Raw genomic sequence first — 19,338 nt, forward strand, 5'->3', positions numbered from 1 at the left:
AACGAGCTATCAACGAGTTAATAACGAGTTACCAACGGGTTACCGATGGGTAAAGATTTACCTTTTTATATTCTTGTCATAATTTGTGTATAAAAACTCGAGTTACAACGAGTTACCGCATATTTAATATGGTTGAAGATATATACACATGTTTCAATATATCAGATGCCAATACAAAAAGTAACTTGTCGGTCACTCGACAGAAACTCGGAGTAACTCGAAGGTAACATCACGGAGATAGAGAGCACCTCTATGAAGGCAGTTTTTTAAAAATATATATTTTTAAATAAATATATTTTTAGCTTTAATTCAGATAAGGACTTAAAGGCTTGCCTAATAGCAAGTTTGACTCACATATTGGTCAACATATTTTCGTGATGGAGATAAAAATCACAACTAAATTCCTAATTAACAGATCCAGACAATTGCATTCCAACACCAACGCTTTTGACTGATCCAATTTGAACAACATACAGCGTCTTTACGTAAATGATTCTAGTTGTCATGTGTTTAGATTAGCTGTCAGTAAATTCATTAATTAGGTCACAATATCAAACTGAGTCTAGATTAGCTGTCAGCAAATTCTTTAATGAAGTCAAAATTTCAAACTGCGTCTGGATAGCTGTGAGCAAATTAATGAAGTCAAAATTTCCAACTGCGTCTGGATTAGCTGTCAGCAAATACATTATTGAATCAAAATTTCAAACTGCGTCTTTACGTAAATAATACTGGTTGTCATGTGTTCAGATTAGCTGTCAGCAAATACATTATTGAAGTCAAAATTTCAAACTACGTCTGGATTAGCTATCAGCAAATTCATTAAAAAAGATGTATTTTGTAGACTGTATGCAGATTAGCTGTCAGCAATCTTATTAATAAAGTCAAAACATCAAACTATGTCCAAATTATCTGTGTCAACAACTCTATTAGTTATTACATGTTCTGACAGCAGCAGTTTTTCTTGTAGTCCACTTGATGAGCACAAGGATAACAGAATATCCTTAAACTAATTTAAATGTCATTTCACACCTACAAAACTAACTGATAATGCCTGAAAAGTTTTCTAGATATTTTTGGTACCCATAATTTAATCTAAAAGAGTACTTACCCATTTTAAAATCTTTCTTTTATGCACAATGGCGGACACATGCAATCAAAAGTGTTAGCGGACAAGAAAACGACATAAACCGGACTAAATTTTAATCCCTCCTCATAAGTCCAAAGTCGGAACTTCGGGAGTTTTCTGAAGAATATAATTCTAGTTTAAGGATGATGATAAATCTTGCAGGTATTAATTTTCGCATAAAATTGTTTGTTAAATTGTTTTACAGGTAATAACTTTCACGAATGACGTTATATGTGCTCAATAATATTGAGAAAAAATCTATTCGCAATAATCATTTACGCAAATTCACTTTTCAGAAGCTTTTTTATGTTTTTGACGACAGCAAGATCAAATTTCTCAAATTACTATTTGTTTTCCGCTGCAATTAATTCTACCGAGTGTTGGGGACACAGTTACAACGACAGGTCCCTGATTTCGACATGCTAACAAAGAAACATGAAACAATCCAAGACAGTTTAATACTTGTAATACTCGTGTAGTAGCTAACGTAACAAACGTTTTATGAAGTGTACTGGAATGAGTTTAAAACTGGATTTAGAACAAGGACTTAAAGGCTTGCATGATAACAAGTTTGACTCTACATATTGGTCAACATATTTTCGTGATAAAAATAAAAGTCTCAACTACATTCTTAATTAACAGATTCAGACAATAGCATTCCAACACCAACGCTTTCGACTAATTCAATTTAGACATCATGCCGCGTCTTTACGCAAACGGCTTTTTGTTGATTAGCTGTCAACAAGTATTAATAAATTCAAAATTTTCAAATACGCCAGGATTAGCTATCATATTGCAAAATAGGTGTCAGTAAATATGTATTAGTTAATATATGTGCAGGACAAAAATTAGTTAATTTACCTGTTTTTAAAATCTTTAAAAAGTCAACAGACTGACAGTAGTTACATGGGTGAGTAGGACCCTTATATATTGTATATTTCTTTAGATTTCTTACACAAGGGGAGATTTTTGCCTAAAGATAAGAAAAAAGGTATCCAGGGAAACCCTAGGCAAGTTTTACCTAAGTTTTAACGATGTCATAGTAATTGAAGAAAATAAATAAAAACAAAGAATTTCCACAGCAACTGTTTGAATTTATTTTTAACGTTATAGTCAATCATTCCTGACCTTTTTCTACGCAGTGAAGTTGCTAAAATTACAATCACTTCCGAAGAATTAGTATATATAACAATTAATTGGGCATTGACAAAAAATAATTCTTAATTTGCATTTTTCCCTCCAAAATGTATAAAGATAATTTTAAAATAACTTCACTGATAATTTTAGGGTTAGCTATTACAGGTTATACCTTTTCCTTAAATCTTATATCTAGCATTGCGTCATGTGACAGTAGTGGTCTTGCCGTTATTAAGGGTTGCGGTTTTACGGAACTTTATGATAAGAATTTGACTATAAAACCGTCCCGATTAATCTTTCTGAAAATCTGTAGGAGGAGAGTGATCATAAGAAAATGTAGTGAACATCGAGTATAACTATCTCGTACCCAGGACTAATATCTTTTGTATTCTTTTTTCAGGATATATTGGTTGAAAAACGAGGTTTTAATTAAAAAAGCTCATAATACTTTCATAGTATATAATACTATTAAATTGATTCTCTAAGAGAGATCAAAAGAAATTCCTTGTGAGCATCGAACCATTAAATATTTAGAGGTATATTGCATCTACGAATAGCAACTCCAAGCAGAAGAAAGAGGCTGTTGACAGGTAAGGTTGTTTGTACTATACGTAAATTATACTAAACCTTAAGGCGTGAGTATACAAAAAAGGTGTGATATTTTAAAATGCTTTTAATTCACCAAAACTTTATTTTGATATATTAATGTATATATTTTTAGAAAGCCTATATGATTACCTATATAATGCTATAAAAATTATTAAGAAAAAATAAAATTTGAAGGTTTAATAGACACGAAAAAAAATACAAATGCGATTTCTTTTACAAAGCTACTAATTTATCAAGTTTGTTGTTTGCTTTTTTGTGATCACAAGACATTGATCTAAAAACGCTTTTTTAATTTTTTCTTAATGTTTTTTACTTTTGGAGTTATTCAGTATTAAAAATTTTTCCACAATAACTCGCGTTCTACTCATTCTCAAGAAATAAAAAAATCAATTTAGATCAAACATTCCTCTCCACGCTAAGCGTGCTCTCCACCTCACATTCTTTATAGTTTTGCAAAAAAGATTTAAAACGTAAGTGATACTCTCTTAAAACTTTAACACTGTGAAAAAGAGCTTTTAAGTTTCTCACAGAAATCTTATACTTCTGCATAATAATTGCTTACTATGGTAACGACTATTTGTAAACAGGTTTTTTTCACATCTTCTGTTTATGCTGCACGTGTTCGCTCACATTCGCAATTATACACAGTTGAGTATGGGTAAAACAAAAACAAACTGTAGAAACAAAAATCTGTTCGACTAGTGCTAGCTTGGCGATCGGCGGTAGAAACATTTTGCTTTAATCTTCTTTTAGCTGGCAGGTCAAATATTTTTGTTTTGGATTTTCTTCTTTTTTTTGGATGATATAAAAGCTTTATGACGATAGGACATTTTTATTCGCTGTTAACTTATAAACTGGTTTGGCCATGTTTTTCACAGTAAATTATATTCAGCTTTGGAAGACAAAAAAGAAAAAGAAAATATTCTTATGGGAAATAGGAGAAAAACTTCAAAATAATCTTAAGGGGATAATAATCTATTCTAAATACATTTTTTTAAAAATATTTTTGCACCATTTTAAAGCGCTGATCTTTTTTTATCTAATCACTGAAAAAAATTTTTTTTAGAAAACAAACCATTTTTTTCGTATACTCACGCCTTAAAGACATAAACTAAAAAAACAATTAAGGTAGATTAAGTTGTTTTTACCTCTTGACTATTTCACTTTTTCCATCAACATGAACACAATTTTTATACCTTAACTCTTTAAAAAAAATCATCCCTATACCAAATCATGATAAAAAATAGACAAAATATGGATGTTATTTATTTTAAGGATAATGTAATGCACGTTTCTCACTAGGCACTAAAGCTTTGTTTCCACTTAGCGGGCACTAACGCTAATGAGTGGTAATGAAATCCGCGGTAACTTTTTTTATAAATAAAAACTGCTTGTTAACAAGTTATTGCTTTCTAGCGGTAATATTTTCATGATTGGTAATTTTTTATTCAAAATGGAATGAAATGTTGTTATCTGTTGAAAAGTGAAAGTATGAAAAAGAGATTAGACCAATTATTAGACCAATGAAAAAAACTTACTTATAATAAAACTTACTTATAAAAATACTCTTTATCACCAAGTCGTAATTCACGAAGAAGATTTAAAAAAACTAGCTACTTGTTCTTTTTTTGTAAATGTCACGAACCCGAAATCGTTGATCTCTCTTCTTCTTCTTTCTTCAATCATCATTCATAATCAAAAACTTGGGTTTGCTTTTATAATGAATAGCTTCTCCTCATCTAAAGAATCCATTCTAAACTGAGAGATAATTTTTATGATTTATATGATTTAAAGTTTTATTTCTCAAGTGGAAACATAAAACGTTACTGCTAGTTAACGCTTGCTAAAATGATACCGCTCATTACCGCTAGTTACCGTGAATCGGAAGCCAAGCTTAATTAACGCTTACTAGGGCCTAACTAACGATAGACTATTTACTAGATAGCAGGGCTAGTATTGGTAAGGAGACGTAAGTGATTGACTATCTTTGTCCCTTTTGGAGATTTTTGACGGCACTATCGGTGATGTATCTCTGTTATATAACGATACAAAAATGTAAACCAAATCATACATACGATCATATTAAGCAATATCTCTGATTGTAGAGCAAATATTTTAGTTCATTAATACAGTCTATATTTTTATAAAAGGACAAATATATCCCTTTTTTATAATGCGATAGCGTGTTCGGAATAAAATGAAACTGGTGCACTGTATAAGGAAATCATGCTGAACAATTCGTGATCTGGCGTACTTTTCTTGCGTAGGTAGACAATAAAAACGGAGATTATCAGTATGACACTACATAATTTCGTGACTACAATATTTTAATCCTGTTTTTCTTTTGTCGTATTAATCTCAGGTAGTTTATACTACTTATTTAATTTAATATCACTTTAGAAAACTTTGCAAAATTGGCGATTTGTTTCATGCTTTGGATTTTGATGAAGGAGGATTATCACTATGGCACTACGTATCTTCATTGCGACAATATTATAATCCTATTTTTTGTCTTAAAATCTCACGTAGGCTTCCACTACTTATGTAATATAATATGACTTATAGAAAAAGAGCCTATATGAAATAATCTTTTAGAATAAATAAAGGTGAAGAATTCTTTATTTTATTGGACGACCATCAAAATCCTTCAAATAATGTGTACTAACTATACTATGAAAATCATCCTTATATGCCAACAGTATGCATTTTAGTAATTGCTATTCTAGTGTTTGAAATCACTTTACACACGCCTAATGCCGTCACACATGGTTATTTTTCTAGTTTTGTAATAAATTTAAATTTTTCAAGTATTACTGCGGATAGGGCGTCAATTCTTAGTAGATTTATTCACTGGGTAGAAAGATTTATATTTTGTATAAAAAAATAATTTTAATCACTTCATTGGGATTGAAAATGACGTCATATTTGTAAGGAAGTTTCTTACTGTATCGATAAAGCAAAAAATCTGATTTCCTGAAATATCCATTTGAAGTCATTAAACTTTGCACAAGGTTAGAATTTATAAATGTTTGAGGTAAGGAAAACAATACTGAGATTAGAAATGACAATATTTTAGTGAAACGATACTCCCTTTAAATCTGTTCTGTATTTTAGCTTTGTGACCCATATATCTTCTTGGCAACACCTTAGTAACCACCTAGTGATGAACATACATGTAATGAATACTAAATTTAACTAATACAAAATCGTACAACACTCATACATGCAAGTCAGCACATTATAAAATTTACAAAAAATTATACCTGTCCCAAAATTTTGATACCCCGCGAAAAGTATGAAGATTTTTCAAATAGAATTTTTTTTTATTACAAGTCCCAATGAAGGTTAGAAAAAGTCACAAAATTTCAGCACATAATCACATGCCAACAAAACTTATGCCCAGTCCAAGAGGCCGTCAGCATATTGTACCCCCCCCCCCCTTCCCCTTTCCTCCTCTCCTTTAGGTGTACCAACGCAATATGTCTGCAACAATGTAATTACGCTAAACAGTGTAAAAACGAAGTAATCTGTGACAAAATGTGAACGCATTTCAGCACCTATTTTATAACATATATTGTTCTTAGATAAGCAAAGAGAAAAACAAAATGGCCACCAAGGCAAATTGGGATATTATGATATCCTACCATCATGCGTCTGGCAAGGAGTACATGAAAAGGATTAAAGAGTCATTATTAAAACAGGATTACTCTGTTTGGACTGATGAAGATCGAGTGTATGGAGATTTAGGTGCACGGATGGCAGAAGGCGTTGCAGGATCAAAATTGATCATTCTTTTACTTTCAAAGGGATATGAAGAATCTAAAAACTGTCAGAAAGAATACAACTTGGCCTGTGCGCAACACAAGAAAATTATCTGTGTAATAGTTGAGAAAGGTTATAAACCTCCAGCAGACCATGTGCTCAGTTTGATCCTGGGCAATAACATGTACTACCAATTATACAGAGGTGATGAAACAACTTTTCAAAATCTATTAAAAGACATCTCACAACAGCTATTAGGAGAAGGTATGTGCATTTCAGTTGTAGATTTAAAAACTGCAAAACTGTTTTATCGTTGTGTCATCTTGTGTATAGTTTGAAATACTAAAGGTCGTCGAAACTTTTAGTTGGCAAAACTTTAGAATTTTTTTGTTTACATTTCCCCGTCTTTGTTAGATTAAAGCAAAAAGAAACTACTACATTAGACCAATGTTTGTTTATTTTAAAAAAAGTTTATTTTTGAAGCAGGGTTTAAATAAATCTGTAGCTGGCCAATCCATAACAACCACAAATTGTGGATATTGTTAATGAGCCCTCAGTTAACACATGTAAATTCAGTCTATTTTGTTACACTGAATTTGTTGAAATGCTAGATCTTTGCGTTTCTATTGAGTAACAGTGCATTTAATGATTTAGTTTAGATAGTTTAAATAGGGTTGTTTTAACTTTTTTGCTTTTATTTATTTTCTTATTTTTGATAGCCCCAGTAAAGACTGAGCCCATTTTGAAGTAAGTGTCACACATTTTACAAAAATTCTACAATGAAAAAAAATATTCTGTTTGTCATGTTTTGTTTTGTTTTGTTTTGTTTTTGTTTTTTTATCTCTACCTATTAAACCAGGAAAAATTTCCTAAAAGTATATAAATTTAACAATAACGTCTTTCTTTCGTATTTTTGAAATTTAATTACTAAATCTATTCTTGTTAAAAGTTCTTGTTACAAGTATGTAGTAAGCAACATCAGTTCTTTATACATCAGTAAAAGATATTTTAAATGGTAAAACATCTTCTTTAAAAATATAATAATAGTAAGAAAAATGATTTTAGAAAACTGACATTATACTGCCTTATAAATCGGGATAAAAAGACATTAGGCGACCTTATGTAAAGCAGATTATACATTCTCACCTTGTCGCCGATTGTTTATATCAATGAAATTTTAATTCAGCGGATTTGTTGATGATTCAGTAAAAGATATTTTATATGCTAAAACACTTCCTATAAAAATGTAATAATAGTAATAATAATGATTTTACAAGGCTTACTTTATTCTACGCTTATAAAGTCAGTAAAAAAAGATATTAGTTAATTAAAACTAATCATAAACAACTCTTTAATTTGCATCTACTTTAAACTACTCGTTGTCTATTATATCATTTATCAGAATTAAAGAGTTTTTTTACCGTTATTACAACAGTAATATAGACTCATGATTAATATCATAAAGTGCTAGTTGGTGGTCCGTGGAAAAATCCCCGGGTTCGGTCCTTTTAATACCTAACTGCGTGTGTGTTAATACATGCGGTCCTGTTTTGTGTGACAGACAGACAGACGTATACGGGTATTATAATATAGATACAGAAATATAAAGTTCGTTGACAAATATTTTAAAATATTAGCTTCCAACTATATTTTTAATTTTAGTTTTTGGATGTATAAAGACAAAGAAGAAAATATCATTGTTAAGTTTCATAATAAAAACTTAAAAACCGTTCAGAGAATTACTATACAACAGGACGGTAGTGATACCAAGGTAGAACTGAAAGAATCATCAGACTTTCATGAAGAAATGAGAGACAATAAGCTTGTGTTAACAATATATAAGACAGCTGCTACCTGGTACATCCTAAAACTTGTCATATCGTTGCTGGACATTGATGGAAATAAAGAGATTCTTGAAGTAGACAGTAAGTAGTAACTAAATAGGTTTTTAATTTTTTTAAAAAAAAATTGTCTTAAAAATTTTATTCGTCACTGTCATTACTATTTGTAGATGTCAACATTGCCTGCGCTCACAAGTATTACAACAAAGAAAGTAAATTTTCTCTCCATACACATAATAGTGACAAAGTTGCAGCATATATCAAGTCAATTATCAGCACCCCTGTTCTTGAAACTAACATTCAGCTGTTCTGTTGTGGAGAAGTATATGAAAAATGTAGAAACGAATACTTAAGATTTTCAAGAAATTATGTTAATGAAAACTGCACATCCAACAATGCCTTTCTAAAAGAAGCTGTCCAATTTCCACCACCAATGGTAAATGAAGAGATTTCCAGCTTTGCATTTCGACTAAAGTCAATTCTCAGTGAAATTGGGCACGTGTTTGTGATCTTCACACATTACAATGCCACGGACAATCTGAGACTTCTAAATTTAAATACTTATTGTGATCGTGTTCAAGATTATAAACACAGACTTTTGCTGCTCCATCCATCTCAAAATACCTTCGTCAACATAAGATACACTAAAACTACTAGTGGGTCAATCATTGAGGAAGAATTTCAAAATGGTGAGGTAGATATCAAACATTTGTTTGCAATCAATCAACAATTTATCTCTGATAGTACATCCAGATTTATAAATGTTGTTGCTGCACCAAATTTCCGAAAGTTAGAGAACATCGACGTTTGTGCAAACTGTCAATTGTTAGATGAGCCTATTTTCTCGGACGACACAAAGGTTCAAAATTTCCTTCTATCTCTGGGATTAACAAGAAAAGATCTTGATCACAAAAGCAAAGAGCAGTACATGAACATATTGGGTCAAGCAATGTGTTTCATGGCTAGTAGGGAAACTGTGAACACTGTTCCAACAATCAAAGATGATATCCATGGGAAAATATGCACTGTTCTATTGTCATCTGAGCAGTCAAATATTTTTTTTAACGAATCTAAAAAGAAAATTATTGTTGGACCATTAGGAAGTGGTAAATCGGTTCTTGCTTTATCTCATCTAAAACAACTTTACGAATGTTGTGAAGGAAAATGCACAATATACTATGTCATGTGGAGTGACAAAACAATACTGCTGAAAGGTATTGAAAAATTTGTCTCAAAATTTCAATGCAACAAAAATATCACTTTGAAAGTAAAGAATGCAATTGAATTAGCAAAAGAGCTCAATCTCTTTAAACTTCCAACCTTATCCCAATTATTACTGTTGTTGTTAAAGAAACACGGTGGTATGTCATTTCATTTTATAAGTGACGAAGTTGATGGAGCGATGTTTGACAATCAAGAAGCTTTATCGCTGAAGCAGATTTTGGAGAGGGAAGTGGCTTTAAAGAATTCCATGATTGTGTTGTTTCTGCAATCTTTGGAAAAGCACAGGATATTGGTTTTATCTGGAGAATCAAAAGGCCATGATAAATACAAGTACGAAGAAGCTGGTATGCGTGTGTTTTACCTCAATAAATCAATGCGAACAACGAAGAAAAATTTTAACTTCTTGGTACAATTTGAGAAGAAAATTTCCGGGATTGAATCAGTTATCAAACATCCTGTTCAGGACAAAAATCATGAAATATCATCAGCAAAATCTGGAACGACCAGCTCTACCATTCAACAAAATTCAAAGCAGCGTAAAGTCTTAGAAATTAAGAATTTACAAGTAGAATCAGCCGAAGAAAGTAAAAAGATTTTTGAAGAACCAGTGGATATAGAGGAAATTGCAGCTGCCTCACATTATCCAGATGTTTCTGAAGATATCAAAACCCTAACCAAAGTGAAATGCAACTCTGCGCAAGAAGTTGGACATAACATTGAAGGTACAAAGCCAATACTGATACATCTTAATTATGAAAATGAAACAGAAGAAAAAAGTATTGTCATGTTAGCTCTCTCGTTGGAACACTATCTAGATCGTGTTAATATTAAACGTTTATTTTTTCATAACACTGTGGAACAAATGATCACGTTTCGAAAAGTTTTGGATTTAATCAGAAGGGATTATTTTGTTTATAACAAACAAACTGAATGGAGTGTCATCGACCGCTGCAATAAAGTGTGTGATCTTCCTGCAGACGTGGGTTATAATATAATAACCGACGTACACGGTAGTAGAGGAACAGACTTTTGTGAAACCGTATGTGCTATTGACGTAAATGACACTATGTTGCGACACAAGACGTTAGAAGGCATGTCCAGAGTAACTGAACGCCTGATAATTGTTTGCGCGTGTAACATACAGTCTGCTACTACAAATTCATCAACTGGACATATCATTAAAGATCTGTTACCAGAGTACCTAAATGAGGTTTCTGTTGAATGTTGCAAGAATTCAAACGAAAATTACATTGAAACACAAGTTAATGACAGAAAATCGATAGGATATGTAAATACAAATTCGCGTAGATTCAAAAATCTCATGGAACGGATAAAGAAAATTGAATATAAAAAGAATGAATCAGATGTGCATGATTTCGCGCGAGTTATACGTAAAAAGTAAATATATCTTTTTATTTATTTGAAGTATAAGCGAATTACCAGCAGGTATAATTTTTAATCAGAACTGCAAAATGTCTTCTAAACTTGTTTTTAGTACACTTTTATGCTTGCATCTAATTTTTAGTTTCCAGCCTCCAACAATCAATGTGAGCTGCAATTTTTCAAACGACAATTCCTGTACAATTAATTGGAATGAGGAAGGATATCGTTACGTAATTGAAATGGAAAACGACAGATCACAATGGCAGAACGTAGAACATATCATCACGTTTGGTGGATGTGTTATCAATAATTTAGTTGTTGGAAATAAATACAAGTTTCGTGTTTTGGCTAGTAACGACTCTGGTCACGCTCAAAGTGTTGTATCGTATCGACATGTGTAAGTTTTTTTTTGCGGCTTTACTATTGGTTTTCTAAAGGTATGGTTATTTTTATTTCATTGGGTACTTCATTTTTTATTTCTAGAAACAATCTTCCATCAACTCTTGCAGATATGTCTATCACTTTTAAAGGTAAGTTATCACGAAACTGAAATGATATATTTTTGACCTCATTTTAATCATAGTGCTTGTGAAACATTTTAATTTTTATTAATCACCGAAAAACGTTCTTAGTGTCCAAAGTTAAATATGAAATTTCTCTATGGTGAAATGTTAACTTTGCTACTATTATTTTTCCTTGAGTTGATAGGATATTTTGTATATCCAGTGCAGCTTTCTCCTGGTAAACAGAAGCAAAAAAGATTTACATGTTATCAAACTGTAATTGTATTGAAAAATCTTTTTTTTTTTAATTTAATCAAATCTCTTTTCTTTGAAATGCTTTGAAAATATAAAATTAAAATAATCCAGCATTACGAAATCAAAGATGCACTAGAGATCTATAGTTTATTCTCAAGGTAATTTTTTTTGGTGAATAAGAATCTTCAATTTTCTCGACAATTATATGTAGTTTAATCGAACTTTAGAAAATTGAACTAAAACGTTACTCTTGAATCAAGCGGGTTTTTTATTACAATTACGACCTCTACTATAAAGTTGGCTCCCTATACTTTAACAAAAGCAAACGGAAAATAATCAAGGTATTTTTTTAATCCTGTTTGGTTGATAGGCTCCTTTTTCTCTTTCACATAAAGTGTGGCAAATTAAAAAACAGTAAAAAAATGATTTGATCCAGCATAAAAAAAATTAATAATTTTTCTAATTGCATTTTCAAAGAGGTAGGAATGAAAATTATTTTTTTTGCGCGGTATTAATTAAAATTATTGGGGTAGTAATTGGGATAGCGGCTGGGGTAGTTAAATCGTATAATCGAAGCGTATATTTTGTAAATATACATTGTAGATTCAATTTTACTGTAATACTCTTTGAATTGGGTGTAAAGTTGTTAAACAAAAGTTTTACCTGTACATTTAGTTCACAATGCGCAGCTCCGCAATATTTATATGTTGCAGGATAATGCAGATCTTATGCCTTCGCAAAATTTGGCCACCGTGTCAAATTGATCACTATTAAAAAAAGATGGGCAATGTTGAACAGTCCGGCTCCTAAAGGATAGTTACCAAACTTGTCCTTGGGAACTGTTAGGCTTTTTATAGTTGGACGGCCTAGTATAATACAGGCCATTATCCATAGCCTTAAAGGTTTGAGTATACGGGTTGTGAAGTAGTGAAATTCTTATGAAGCTATAGCCTCGTTTCCATACTATTTCAATATTGTAAAGAGAATTTCATGCGAAGAAAATTTGTCATCAGGACCGGGGAAAAGCCTCCTTTCCAAGTTATTTATATTTAACCGTAATGGCTGGCCTCAATTCCATGTTATTTAGTCATTGACACGAGAACATCATAACCAAAAGATTTGCTGTAAGAGCCTTCTTTTCAAGTTATTAGCAACCTTACGAAACAAGAACGGGAGCATTTGCGACGGAGAAAATACTATTATTTTTTCAACGAGCATGTACAGATCAGGACAATCCCACAAAACAAGGTTGACATTTTCCCTTCGATTTGAAAAGAACCATTTTGAGCTTGTGGATAGAGCGTCAAGTATTTAAGAAAGTAAAAATGTGATATGGAAGTATTACTGATAAGAGTACACAGAAACAGCTTATATGAGTTTTTCCCTAAATTGTGTCACTTTTTTTGCATTTTTTTGATAGTTGCCATGGTTTTATTTCATATTGTAACTTTCGTTTAACTTTTCTTAAGCAATTATTGGCGCGTTTTGCGTACAACGGGATTTCATGAAAAGTTATTGTCAACATTGTTGCAGATAGTGCCGTATTTTGTAAAAGTCTCTACTTACACTTGAAAATTATCGCTAATAGAAACAATTCAGTGCAAATCTTATGGGACGGTTTTCATCTGCAAAACTTATCAGTGGCAAAGGAAAGCACATAATGATCTGGTCTGTAGAATGAAACTACCATCAAAAACACCACCCTAAACACTACCCCAACTTCATTCTCAGGCCCCCTATTTGCTTTCTTATATTGGGACGGCGCGAACAGGAATGGGTCTTGAGGACGAGGTTGGGATACCCCATGTTTTCAAATAACCGATCGCGTGTCAGTGAAACATCTTTGAAAATATTCGTGCAGACGAAATCGAATATATTGAGTACAATTTGTTCTATTTTTATCACTATATCATACTCAACCAAAACGAATATGTTTCATTCAATAAATAATTTTGATAAAATCCGGTCGTGTGAGGTTAGAGAAAATTTAATTTTGATAAAAGTAGCAGCTAGTTTTTATTATACATTATTTTTTTTCATGAGAAACCCGTTTACAATTAACGGAGTATTTACTAAGAGCTGTGTACCTAAGTCTCGTGTTCTTTAGAACTTGTTCTTATAAAAAACCGATCGCGTGTCAAAAAACAATCTTTGAAATATTCGTGCAGCCGAAATCGAATATATTGAGTACAGTCGTTCTATTTTTATCACTATATCATACTCAACCAAAACGAATATGTTTCATTCAACAACGAGTTCTGATAACAACAGGATGTGAATAAGGTGAGAAAGGTTTTTCACTAATCGTTAAAAAACTCTCGAAAGTTTCATTTTAAAAATATTTTGTGTAGAAATATTATTTTAACGATACAATACTTTTTTAAAGAAACCTAAAAAAAATTTTATGATTTTTATCGTACAAATTTTTAAATTAAAAAATTAAATTTCTGAATGGTAGCTAAATTACTTTCAACGGTGTGAGAAAAAATATCGCTCGTATAAATTATTTTTTCGACATAAAATTTTGTACCGAAGATTTAAATTATCTTCTCTCACTAAACTTGTTCTTTTTATGAAACCGTTGTGTGATAAAGAATGTATTAGTTAAACAAAAATGCTGATGTCATCATGATTTAGACAATTGATTTTGTGTTTCTAATTTGGTCTCTATTTGTGAATTCATACATGATGACGTCATTAAATTAGTGTTATTACAATTTAAATATTTCATCTGTTTATCAATGTTTGTATTAATTTCTATAATCGTTTATTTTCTTCGATATTTTTTTGTCGCTACGAACAAATTATCTCAAAATATTTTTTGTTTAAGAATTTCCACTTGCGCAAATTAATCTGCAATGGTGACATCAAAATAATATACTCGAAATTCGTTTGTTCTTATATTTATTTTTGTGTTTTTATAATTATTTGTGAATGTTTAATATATTAACATTCACTATTTTTATGTTTATAAAATTTCCAATCTATTACAATAAGAAGAAACATCTTAAAATCGATGTCATGAATTTTTCGTTAGTGGATTTCATAAATTTATAAATTTATATTTTTTATTCATTTATTATTTTATATTTAGATATCGAGGAAATTATTAAATCTAACGATATCGAGAAACTGAAAAAATTACTATCCATTCATCCAAACATCAATCACATGAGAGATGAAGATGAATTCACACCATTGATGTGGACAGTACGTTTCACCAACAATACATCAATGGTGGAAATACTCATCTCATATGGGAGTGATGTTTGGGCGGAAGATGGATGGAAACACAACAGCTATCATTGGGCTGCATATCGTGATCGTCACACAATATTAGATATGTTATGTCGACATGATGTAACAAACATCAACCGTGTAGATGTTCACAACCGCACACCATTACATTGTGCTGCAATTGATGGTTACATCTCATGTGTTGATGTTTTGTTGCGTCATGAAAATATTGATGTGACGATCAAAGATAAATATGGAAACACAGCTTATGATTGTGCTGGAGAATGGATGAATGGACAAAACCGGGAAATAATAAGACGGAAAATAAAAGATTACGAAGTAAGTTATTAAGTTGATTTAATAAATTAGAAAGAAGAATAAATTTGTATTTTATTTTAAGTTTGTCATATTAAGACATAAAAATGATTATAATATTTAAATGATAAAAGATAGGAAAAAATAGGAAGGAATGATTGGTTTGTAAGCAGAGTAAAATATTTTAACAACATTTTTAAAATAATTTAAAATACAATTAGATGTGATAATTTTGGTTTAAGTAGATGAAAAAGATAAAATAAAATGTTGAACAAAAACATGTAGTTATAAAAAAATAATTTGAATACTAAGTAAAATAAAACTTCGTACCCAGACCTCTATCAACTGGATGAAACGAGAATAAACAATTAAACAGCTAGTTATGTTATATATGTTACGAGTTTTTTTCAATGTTTTTAAATATTTTTTCAGCAAAGAAGGAGGAGATAAATGTCCCAGGAAAAAATAGCAATCCGGGCACCAGGTGAGATAATTTTTAAAATGTTTAAAAATTATGCGGTATTGTAATTTTACCAATCTATTTAAGTTTAAGTAACTTCGAAAATTTTCACACTTTTTTATGATATTAGAAACTTTTATTTTTTAGATGACGAACAAGTTTGCAGTTAAATTTTTTATTCTATTTATATTAGTCATTTATATATATTAATATGTTATACATATATATATTTATTTTAAATATATCTTTTTGTATATATGTCTATAATAAATTATTGCAAATATAAATCCATGTTGCTTTTAGTTTTATATTATTTATTATTTAAAATATATATTTATACTTTATTTATATTAGAACAAATTTATAGGAACAATGAAGCTGGAAGTGGCTGAAAAATAAGAACAAAGGGAAAGGCTGAAGTTTTAATTTTGTGTTCTTAGCGCAAAAAATGGCAAATTACAGAATAAAATGATTTTAAGCAGTTTATCAGATTGTGTCTGACAGATTTATCTGATTTGACAAAAATCTTTTTTGTCGTCACAATCTGAAAAGTTACAACGTTTTAACTTTTTAGATTTTGTCTGAAGAGAATTAACCAATGAAGTAACAGACTGTTTTATGAAATATTATTGATTTGAAAATTCGTATGATTTCGAAAGAAAGAAACTTCACAAACAGAAATTTTAAAAGGGGAAAAAGGTCTATGGAACATAAAAACTCTGTTGTACAAAAACAAGGGGCGAGAAGGCGAAGGTAATAGTCCGAATTTGTGACAAATTAAAAATGAAACAAAATCTTCTCTTTCGCTGTGTTCGTTGTTTTTGCCTTTCCAGTAAAACAGGTATTTCGATTGCGGCAGCCTTTTCGAGGTGAGAAGCCATGTTAAAAAGAGAAAAAAATATTTGCGTCATCTGACACAAATGTAAACTTTAGAATGTGATATAATTAATGAGAAAACTCTTCAGACAAAATCTGGTAATGTAAAAGACGCCGCTGTCGGATGAACATGTAATTAAAAATCAGCGTGAAGACAAATTTCATCGTTCTTATAACGCATTTTTTAGCAAAAACATTAGAATTAAATTTAATTTTTACCAATCGTACAATCCTTTTCTTTCACACTGTCTATAGTAAAAGTTGTCAGAATTTTTATTAGCAGAATTTCAGCTATTCTCTGACTATCCCTGTGAATCCACTAATTTTTTTATAGTATTGTGTTATATCAAATATATTTATATACCTATTTATGTATGAGTTCGGGTGAGTTTTGTAAAATATATTTGATTTGATTTTGATTTACTGTGGAACAATTTTTGTTCGATTTATTTTCGTATCATGGAAAGATACATGTTCTAAGTCACGTGGTTTTGCTGCATACAAATTGTCTCGTTCCCAACTATAAAGGTTTGACTTCTATATTTTATGTGACGTAAGGAAACTCTCCCATAGCTATAGCCTCGTTTCGATATTATTTATCATTACAAAGACAACTTCATACAGAGAAAATTTGACATAAGAGCATTGCGGGTAAAAGCCTCCTTTCTAAGTTATTTACCTTTAAAAATTAATTGCTAGTCTCGTTTCCATGCTTTTTTCGTAATTATAACCAGAAGATGTGCTGTTAAGAGCTTGCAGAGACGAAGACTTTTTCAAGTATTTGTTTACATGTAAAATTATTACTAATATTTATTTATTTATAACGAATATTTATACAGGATTTTTCCATTCAAAATTAGTAAAATATACAAAATATATATAATTACAAAATTTCTGTTCTTCCATGGGTCCTGTTTCCCAGCCCTCCAAAAATAGTAATAAAATTTAAAATAATAACTAAAAATGTGTTAGTAAAAATTAATATTTACAAATTAAAAATCTCTTCATATAATTTTTACAAAATCTTCTATTGATGTGGAAGCACGTATTTTCAGAGGAATCTCGTTGCAAGTTTTTGCGCCATTAAAAAAGCAACTTTTTCTACTTGATTCCAGCTTAATCTTAGGAAGTCTTAGTGAATGATTCTTGTGTTGCTTGTCATTTTTTCGAAATAATTTACAAAGGTTTCACACACGTCTCCATGAACACACTTGAAGACTTTAAGGCAAAGACGTTTTCTTAACAGATCTTGAAAAATAGAAACCATCTTGTCCGAATCTAATGGGACGGTTTTCATCTACAAAACTTGTCAGCGCCAAAGTACAACACATAATTATCTGGTCTGTAAAATAAAACTACCTCCCCAAATACAACTTATTTTTTCAATAACCCGATAAAAACATCCCGCTTAGCCACGATCACGATACCAGTATGTTGAGAAAGAAAGAATGATTCTATTTGTCTTGTTATAGCTTGATGATGTACTTAGTGTACGAAAAGCTTAACTTAATAAACAATATCATAAAATAAAAAACTTCATAGCATAAAACTAACGGAAAAACTCTTGTAAAACTAGTAACGATTATTCGCAACGCTTGTGAATTTTTTGTCCAGAATTACTTTAAGCATAATTATTTTGTGTTTTTTTTATGAAACAAGTCAAAGGTACCGATAAATCCTGACTAGCTAAAACCTGTTTCTACTTTCCTGCACAATTTAAAATCCAGTACCCAGGTATATTCTTCCGTACGTGTTGACAGAAGGACGTGTTGACAGAATGCTTTCGTAAGGACATTTTCTGTGAAGTCACTAGAAGCTTGAAATTTGTTAAAAATGCCAGTATCTCCATAAAATTGAATTACTTTTGTTCTAGAGCAAATTTTTATATTCTGTTTGAAGTTTCTGGAAACTTAATAAAAGTTATTTAACATATATTCCGATTTTTACATGGATCGCATTAAAAATTGCAAAAAAATGCCCGAGAATTCGTTTTTTCTGATTTTTGGGTAAAACCCGACAAAATCGGGAAATCGGATTGGTCACGTGTCGGAATTACGAAAAATGATTCTTCTTGATGAAACAAGGTTGTGTTGCAAGTTTCAAGTTCTAAGGATAATCCTAACAGGAGTTATTATATTTTCCCCATTATAAGGATTTTATAGAGATTTTTAGGGGTAGTTTCGAATAATGGCCAATATCAAAGCCTCTGAAGGGTATGGGATCTAAATATTTAGCATGCAAGTGTCTAATAAGTAAATATTGAAACTCAGTAAGTAGCATAGCCATATAACAAAGCAATAAGGAGTTATTAAAAAAAACCGTCAGAAGGGGGGGGGGGGGGGCGAATCCCCCCCTGACCGAATAGGGTTTAAGTTGGTCAATTTCTGTTCACGTGTAGACGTTTTCTGAAAGTTTTCTACTGAATCAATTACCTAACATGAACACACAAAGTCGAGCGGTCAGTCAAAAGTTGTCATTATTAAAATGCCCTACTTTGGGTGGCTTTATTCCTGCCCAAAGTCAGGCCAAAAGATTGGCCTTAGGGGTATTTTTCATGAAGCGAATTAAACGGCGAAATGTGGGGTATAATTTAAAAATGCTCGACTTTAA

General features: G+C 31.0%; 1 protein-coding gene across 4 annotated transcripts; it reads left to right on the top strand.

The window, feature by feature from the left end:
* The first annotated feature begins 1,587 nt into the window (after window positions 1–1,587).
* On the top strand, window positions 1,588–17,744 carry LOC130629528 (uncharacterized). 4 transcript variants are annotated; one of them, XM_057442767.1, is made up of 11 exons: window positions 1,588–2,036; window positions 2,664–2,853; window positions 6,457–6,898; window positions 7,354–7,381; window positions 8,297–8,559; window positions 8,646–11,097; window positions 11,225–11,479; window positions 11,566–11,612; window positions 14,935–15,416; window positions 15,825–15,876; window positions 16,000–17,744. In XM_057442767.1, the coding sequence occupies exons 3-10, from the start codon at window positions 6,478–6,480 to the stop codon at window positions 15,840–15,842; spliced, it is 3,966 nt and encodes a 1,321-aa protein (XP_057298750.1). In that variant the 5' UTR covers window positions 1,588–2,036; window positions 2,664–2,853; window positions 6,457–6,477; the 3' UTR covers window positions 15,843–15,876; window positions 16,000–17,744. The 4 variants fall into 4 exon arrangements, 3 of the variants coding, with proteins under 3 accessions (XP_057298750.1, XP_057298751.1, XP_057298752.1); XM_057442768.1 differs by having other exon boundaries at window positions 2,798–2,853; XR_008981971.1 differs by lacking the exons at window positions 15,825–15,876; window positions 16,000–17,744 and having other exon boundaries at window positions 1,594–2,036; window positions 11,566–14,123; window positions 14,935–15,061.
* The last annotated feature ends 1,594 nt before the right edge of the window (window positions 17,745–19,338 follow it).

Source organism: Hydractinia symbiolongicarpus, chromosome 2 (genome assembly GCF_029227915.1).
Source record: "Hydractinia symbiolongicarpus strain clone_291-10 chromosome 2, HSymV2.1, whole genome shotgun sequence".
Taxonomy (NCBI): domain Eukaryota; kingdom Metazoa; phylum Cnidaria; class Hydrozoa; order Anthoathecata; family Hydractiniidae; genus Hydractinia; species Hydractinia symbiolongicarpus.